Genomic DNA, 8,270 nt, shown 5'->3' with positions numbered 1-8,270 from the left:
ATATTTCAGGAAACTGATAGATACAAAGAACTGTCAATACGTTCAAGGAAAATGGGTCTTGGTCACAATCCTGCAGTTACTTCTGTGTGAACATAAACTGTGTTCATACATAAGACAACTTCTTCCAACCATATTATGTACATTTGTGTCTATCAATTAGTTTCAAATATTTGCCAAAGTATTTCACAAGAGTGTCCAGAACAAATTGTCAAAAACAATTATTAGATGAAGGATGCTGTTGAACTAATGTCATTCTGTAGTTATTTTTGGCAATATACAGACATCTTTGTAGGCAGACAGTCCTACAAACCAACAGAACAATTAGAACAAATGTAAACAGCATGTTTTTCTTTCTCAAAGTATCAGATATTTAAACCTGCTAAGGGAAAGTTTTCCCTTACTAGCCTATCACAGTGACAATTACACCATGCTTCTTTACTGTCTGAACTGTTTGTTCCTTGTGTCGTTCCCATTCCTCATCTTCTTTGTCCAGATCAAAAGTTTCTGGATAAACAGGAAGCTTGTCTTTTGGGCATTCCTCATAATAACTTCGAACATATTTTCCAACAGACCATCCTTTGTATTCCTCAGGCATTTTGCATTCTAGGCCATTGTAGTGAACATTGTAGTGATGCTTCAGCCAGTAGAAAAGATAATGTATGTTGTAATCACATCTCCAAGGATTCTCTCTCAGCCACAGTATTTTCAGAAAGTAAAGATCTTCCAGTACTCCATATTCAAAATTCTGCAAGCTGTTGTTTGATAGATCCAGCTCTTCTAAGTTATTGAGGCCTGAAAAAGCAGCTAATAAATAGAAAATATGAAGTTAACTTAGAAAAAAAACATTCATATCTGTGACAGGAAAAACATTCATATCTAGAAGAGGAAAAACATTTTATAATCTTTCAGCTACTGAGTTTTTGGTTTTATTTTGGCTAGAGGCTATAAAAGGATTCATCAAACATTGAATTTTAAAATATGGCTCATGCCTTCAGAAGTGAAATATTAGGGGAGTTGCATTGCTGGCAAAGCTATAAAACTTCATGACACTTCATGAGTCTGCCTGAGTGTAGAATAGAGACAGTGGAGGTTTGTGAATGCCTGATTTGCTCATTGAATCTTTCTGTCATAATACAGAAGTAGGAATATGGAAACTTATTATCAGACAATGTGCAAGGCCAGAGGTTTGTGTGTGTGTATAGGTATTTGTGTGCATGTATAGAACCTTCAAATTAATGTTTTAAGATTTGGAATGGAGTAAACAAGGGGCTTCATAATAATGCTTGTGAGTTACATTTCAGAGAGCAGTTTATGCTTTTTGCATGGATACTGTTTCATTTAATAGCAAAAGTCTTAATTTAAATAAATCAACTGTGTAATGTTAAACCTCACAAATACCATTTTACTGTTATTAACATTTCTGATGCTGTTTAATTGGCATGATGGTACTAGATAAGGCCCTTTTTGCTTGATACATTTCCTCTCTCTTTCTCTTACCCAGTTTCATAATTAAATCCAAATGAACATAGGTTATAAGCAAATTGCCAGTAAGGATACTTGAGTCCTAATAAAGTATAACTTAAAAGCAATACTATGTAGTGATTTTTAACCAAAAAGTGTTTAAATTCTTTAGGTTTGTCTGTTATTTTATCATACAATATAATTGAAAAGTAGCCTCCTGTAATGTTTTCTTAGATGTGGCAAAGATATTTTTAAAATCATTGAACTACTTAGCATTTTGGAAAACTGTTAGCCTTCAGGTTCCAGAACTACCTTTTGCACTTGGTGAGTTTAGTATTTAGAAAGAGCAACTTAAATGTGTCTTTCTCTATTGATTTTCATGATGAATATATTTCAGTGCAAACCTTTACTCTATGAATTGAAATGTACAAAATGTAAAATTTGCACCAACCTCTAGATTTTTATATCTTTCCCCCCTCCATCCAGTTTATATCTGGTAGAGACAGTATTTAATAAGAGAGAAATAATTTTAAATGAGTATTTAAAATTATTCTTACCAGGATCAATGTATGCTAGTCCATTACTGTTTAGATTTAATATCTTCAGTTCACTGACATCTTCAAACTCCTTGGCTCGTAGCTGTCTAATTTTGTTGTTGGACAAATCAAGTTTAGCTATATCTGGAGGTATGTTGCCTGGAACTTTCTTTAAATCTTAAAAAATGAAAAAGACACAACTTGTATCAGCTGTAGATTATTCTTACTGCTTAGGTATTACAGTTGCCAGACTGTATACAGTTGCCAGTATGCCAGACAGAGTATTGTCAGTCTAAAATTTTTTTTTGTTTTCTTTCCCTTTTATCCCCTCTAATTGTGTCACCATGTTTTTTCAACTTCTGAATTTCATTCTTTCTTTACTTGTATCTTTACATTTCATGTGAAGATTTTTCTCTTCATTAGTGCTTTTAGTAAAACCTCTGTGGTTTATATTTTTATTTTAATAGAACTAGACCATTCACATAGGAATAGGGTAAGTAGTATCCTATTTTATACTAATATATTACTATATATTTATATTTTATACTAATATAAAAGAAAATGTGTGAAGGGCTTGATTGCTTAAAAAAAAAGAAACCAGAGTAACTATATGAAAAACCACCCAGGCAGCAGAGTGGCATTTTGTCTGCTTCTCTCTCCTACTTCTATCACTGGCAGTTCCAAAGTAGCTGAGGACATCTCAGTCATTGGTGTCCATATCCTTACAGTGTTTTTTGCAAAAGAACTCCAGAAAGAGCAGCTCCTGCTCCAGTAGTAAGGGCCCATGCTTGAGAAGTGCAGCCTGTGGTTTGAACCCTCTCAGGGTAATGTTAACAAACCCAATCTCCAGGATTATTATATTTGCTCAATGAGTGTTCTAATCCTGCGCTGTCATAACAAGAAAATGAGCAGTGTCTCTTGTTTGACCATCTTTGAATGAAAGCAAGTAGTTTCTGGATCTGTGCTGGGCTCTGTGTGGTACTTCTGAACTTCTGAAGATATCTAATGACTCAGGTATTTTTGAGACGAGACTACAGCAACATACCAGAGTCTTCCTGCCTTATATCTGATTATGAGCAGAGCTGTGGTATTATAAATACATAAATATTATAACTACTCCAGCCTGCTGTGGTTGGATTGCTTCCTGCTTCTGCAGATGTCAAAGTTTCAGGGCCTATTTATCACCAAATGAATGCAAATAATGCTTGAATTTAGAAACTTGGAGAGTTTGGAGGTACTAGAAAGCAGACTCTTTTTTCAACTGTCCTTGAAAATCCAAGTTCTTTGTAGAAATGCAAACAAACTGCTTTTGCTTTTTTTGTTTTTGTTTTTGGCAAAACAGAATCAAGGGCATAGAGTATTTCATTCTGGAGTCCCACAAGGTCTGGCATATCACTGGTCTGATGAGATATAAGCAAATTATTTTTTAAAAAAGGGAACATACACATGGGTAAATATATTTTTAAGATGTTTCTTTCATGAGGTTTCTGGCATTAATTGAAAGTTCCTGACCTGTTGTGCTACCACTTTAGACATAGTAGTGGTAGAGCAAGTGCTTGTCATTCCATTCCTTCCATTGTAAAGGAATAATGGATTGCAGCTTTTCATCTCATCTTACTGGTTTGTTAACTGATGCACTATTTTTTTCTATTCTGAATTCTTGTCCACAGAGATTTAGAGACATTTTTCTGTCTTCCCTGGATTTTGTGTGCATTACACTCCTATTTCTGATGAAAATTCCAGTGAAATTGTGCATCTGCTGTACAATATTCACATACAAAGACAGTAAGTACAATGCTTTCATCAAAGATTGCCATATGTTCAGAAATACCAAATATCCATGGAATATCTGCATCCAGCTGTCAAACATATGCACAGTAGATCTAGTACTTCCAAAAAGTATTGAAACATACTCCGTGTGTCCATGCAAGGCATGCAGGAAGTTCTGGATTGACATAATTAGTTCTTGACCTGAAGAAGGGAGTCCCTGTATCCTCTAGTACTATTGTGTAAATGGTAAAATAACTTTATTCCTCCATTATTAATATTAAAGACAATAAACCATGCTTTCAAATACCATCAACCCCTTTGAAACTCCCATGAAGATCAGATCACATTGAATGTTTCTATGAACTTAGAGAAAAACGTAAATTTTTTTTCCTCAGAAGTTTTTGGGTATATTTGTGTATTCAGCTCATCTCTTTGATACCACTAAGAGGGGAGAGCTGTGAAGTCTTTGCTTATAATAGAATTGTAATTTATGCCTGGGCTTTGATCAATAACAGTTTACTGAATACTAAGAGTGATATGAATTAAGATTCTACGAAGGATAATTAAGATAACAATCTATAATCTAATAGTTAAGATCTTATCTACAAGGAAAGGTAAGATAGGTGAATATTAAAAAATAATAAAAGCAGCACAAATAATTAATTAAAAGATGTAGTAGCTTCATGGTAAAAGAAAGAGAAAATTGAGCCAGATAGACAAGAAAAGAATTTACAGGGTGAAGTAAAAGTAAAGAACACAGACCATTTTTATGACATACATAGTAGATAAGCCATGTAATCAAATACTGAAATCATTAATCCTTGATATTTAGATATTATCTCCTTATACTGAATTCTGAGCTTTTCTCTGGCATAAAGGTACAAGAGTAAGGGCACACTGAGGTTTTTACATAAAATCAAGTTACTCTTCAAGCTAATAGAAGTTCAGCTGAATAAAATATGCAGGCTAAGCTGTGCTAAAATTGGGGGAAAGGTCTCACAATGTTGGCTGCTTCAAGCAATGCTTCTTCTTTCAGAATTGTTATGTTAAAGAATTATTCTCCTCTGAATTTTTTTTTTTTGTTTGCTTTGTTTTGTCGTGGGATAAAATATGGGAAATATAAAGGACAAATAAATGTGCATTTTTGTGTTGATATATACCCCATCTGGTTTACCCTTAGGGCTTAACTGTGGCTCTTAGGGGCCTGAGAAAGATTTAGAGATGGAATGGATCCAAGTGTCTGAAAAACATTTCTTGAAGTCCCTTCAACTTTGAATTGTTTGCTGGGTGCTGGGAGGAAGAACACAGAGGAGGTATTTCTTTATGAAAAAAAACCACACAATTTTTTCCCTTAGTAGAAGAAATCTTGTGCAGCAAATGTGAGGATGCAAAGGCTTTCCTTTGCAATCAGGTTCCTCTGGGCATTGAAAACACAGCTGGCTGCTCCAGTCCTGCTTCACAGCTCCCTTCTGTCAAAGTTATTGCTATCTTTGTGTTTGTACAATGGAAGGAAGAAAATACACTCTGTTTTTCTGTATCAGTTCAACAGTTTCAGCAGAGTTGTTATCTGACTGATTAGTATGTTTATAGTTGTACACTCAGACTAGTTACTTAAGTAATATGCTTTTATCCCTGTTGATTTCTGTTAGATGCATTACAGCACTAAGGAATATCTGTGGAATTTGGGCTGCAGAGCAGAGAGAAAATGAAGGAAGAATTCCTGCTTATTGCTGATAATTATAAGAGAAAAACAATAAACTATTTCAGTTTAAGCAAAGGGAGTACTATACTGAGGTCATTTGCAATAAATAATGTGCAAATGAATGTAGAATGGATTAAATAAATAGAATATTAAAATCATTCATTCAGTTATAATGACAGATACAAACCTTTTCTTCTGCAGTTCAGAGTTGTCACAGGAAACACATACATGTGGCACAAAGAGGAATCAAATTCTGGTTTGGCAGGTTCAGGCTTCTCCCGTTTTATGTTTTTGGGATCCTGCCTGTCCTCTTCACTACATAGCTGATCAGCTTTTACCTGCTTTAACTTCTGATTTTTCAGTTCTATTGGGTGCACACACTTGGCATAATTTCCCAAATTCCTGTTTGTTGGAACCTGTAGCATTGTAACAAGAGTTTCTAGTTCACAACTGCAATGCCAGGGATTGTCATAGAGACGAAGGTAGTTTAGATTGGGTGTATAAATAAAAATCTCCTCAGATAAAATCTTAATTTGGTTATGCTGAAGTAAGAGCGTGGTAAGTTTATCCAAACCATAAAAAGCCTCGCTCTCAATTTTTGATATGTCATTCTGTTGTAAATCCAGACTTTTCAGCACTTTATACTTAGAAAACATATTATTCTTTAGTTTACGAATTCTGTTTCTTGCTAGCAGCATGTGTTTTATATCTTCTGGCCAATCAGGTGCCACAAAAAACAATTTTCTTTCCTGACAGTCTAAGTATTTCTCATGAAGATAAGTGTAAATATCACATGTTAGGTCTCGGGCATTGCGCTTAACAGTGCTAGATGCTCTCCTTAAAATGTTTTCCCTTTCATTGTTTCTCAAACTCCTATTCCTTGTCCTCCTACAGTCAGATGCCTTACAAAGAAGAAGTAGTAATATAATAGTAACTACTTGCATCCTGACATTCAGCTGCCCCCAGTTCTTTTCTGACAGCTGGAAAACTTGAAATTTTTGGATAGTGCGAATCAGTGTTGTACAGATCTGAGGAGGCACAGCTGGGGTGTGTGGGATCCCTGTGTTGGAAGAAAAGTAAAGCATTAGAACAGATGAAATGGGCATTTCCATGGAAGATTATATAGGTCAAGTACTCGATCATCACACTACTTGGAACTTCACAATTACTTTGAAGATTCCATGTTCTATCTCTTTTTGTTTGTTAGTTAGTTTTTACTGACTCTGGTCTACTGTTTTTCATTATGATTAAACATGGGAAACTATATGGACCAATTTCTCACTGATTTTGTTAAGAGATTCTCATGTGTTTAGGAAACACCATCCTTGGGTGGACCTTTCTGCATTTAAGTTAATCTTGGAAAATGAGCTCAAACAAGGAGTTTGAAGCTGGTCATTTCCAACTTCCTGAGTTCTGAACAACTGGAACACATGCAGAGTCAAACCAGGGAAAGCCATCAGACTGCCAGTTTTAGTTTGTGCTCAAGGATGTGCTTGTTTTCAAGTCATTTTCTCAGGATTGTTTACCCCAATTTTTGGGGTTTTGTGCTTTCATCTCAGTAATGTGCTGTGACCATGGTTCAGGATATGGGCCCAGATAGATTGAATCTATATGAGGAATTCTTACATTTAGGTCATACACTGAGGATTTGAACTGTTCACCTTTAATATGAGAGTTTTTTGGCTTAGTTGGGTTTGGGTTTTTTTGGTTGTTTGGTTTTTTGGGTTTTTTGTTTGTTTGTTTTTTGTTTTTGTTTTTAATTTTGTTTCAGGTTTAGAGTTTGTTGTTTCATTTTGGGTGTTTTAGGTGAATTAAAAATTTTGCAAGACTTAAATATCTGTGAATGCCAGGGATTAAATATAAAAACTACAAACTCTTTCTACAAACTCTAATTTATACCAAGAAGAAAGATTTTTTTCAATTGTTGTGGCTATTTGGATTACAAATCTTCCTGATAAAAAGTAGAGACTTGTGTTCTTAAGTACTTTAAAAATGGAGTTTAGTAGGATTCAGAGATAATCCGTGAAATTCTCACTGGTTTTCTACACTACCAGTGCAAAATTATATATTCAATCTCAATTAATTTTGATAAACAGGCTTCAAAACTTCACCAGGAGGAGGGTTTTGTTGTTATTGTAAGCTTGGAGTTGTCAACACTACATTTTAATCCTGTATTGTTTACAACTTCCTTTATTCCTTCAGTAGCCACTTGGGCTCTACAAATGTCTCACTAAATTCTTGATATTTTTAAGAGGTTTAATTTTAAATGTGTCTAAGAATGCAATCACCATTGTGTATTTGTCCATTTTTTTCTCAGTTTAACATTTTACATTTTAGCTTGCTTCCATTAATTTTCTTAATGTTTTTTCATTGCTTTTCCTTTATGGAAAAACAATGTTTGACTTTGCTTTAATTAATAATTTCTTAGAAAAGGCATTGTTATAGGCAAATTTTTCTTGTAATAAATTAATCTAAGAATGACATTAATATATTGTTCAGAAATTATGTTTCTTAATATATTCATGAATTTATAGGCTATTTCTAGTGTAAAGTATGTAAAAGAAATATTTTGTATAATTTGTCACTTTTTAGTGAAGTGTATATCCAGTGTTCTAGCCCAGAAACACCAATATTTTCACACAAGCTTTTGAAAATTACCATAGGTAAAATACAGCTTAAGAACTTCAAACAAAATTGTTTAGGATAGTTAAGTTAGTGATGCAAGGGCTGCTTTTCTCCCCTTATTAATAGCTCTAGTAATTTCATCATAGAAAACTCTCAAATTAGTGAGGAATGCTTTG

The 8,270-nt window shown here is 34.2% G+C and overlaps 1 protein-coding gene across 1 annotated transcript; it reads right to left on the bottom strand.

Annotated features, from left to right (window-relative positions):
• Nucleotides 1-400: 400 nt before the first annotated feature.
• LRRC17 (leucine rich repeat containing 17) lies at nt 401-6,428 on the bottom strand. The gene is made up of 3 exons (XM_054276330.1): nt 5,657-6,428; nt 2,019-2,174; nt 401-804 (listed from the first exon to the last, which is right to left on the bottom strand). Exons 1-3 carry the CDS (start codon nt 6,411-6,413, stop codon nt 401-403), a joined length of 1,317 nt encoding a protein of 438 aa, XP_054132305.1. The 5' UTR covers nt 6,414-6,428.
• Nucleotides 6,429-8,270: the final 1,842 nt, after the last annotated feature.

This window comes from Melozone crissalis, unplaced genomic scaffold (assembly GCF_028551555.1).
Source record: "Melozone crissalis strain CALT ecotype California unplaced genomic scaffold, PUWL_Pcris_2 ptg000004l_1, whole genome shotgun sequence".
Classification (NCBI taxonomy): domain Eukaryota; kingdom Metazoa; phylum Chordata; class Aves; order Passeriformes; family Passerellidae; genus Melozone; species Melozone crissalis.
The sequence above is the reverse complement of the archived record's forward strand: the minus strand, read 5'-3'. Positions and strand labels throughout refer to the sequence as shown.

Excerpts from the sequence above, each read along its gene's own strand:
- LRRC17 (XM_054276330.1), bottom strand. The coding sequence starts at position 6,413 with ATGCAAGTAGTTACTATTATATTACTACTTCTTCTTTGTAAGGCATCT. Across the intron at positions 2,175-5,656 it reads TCTGAACTGCAGAAGAAAAG|ATTTAAAGAAAGTTCCAGGC; the intron begins GTTTGTATCTGT and ends TCATTTTTTAAG. Across the intron at positions 805-2,018 it reads ACTAGCATACATTGATCCTG|CTGCTTTTTCAGGCCTCAAT; the intron begins GTAAGAATAATT and ends TCTATTTATTAG.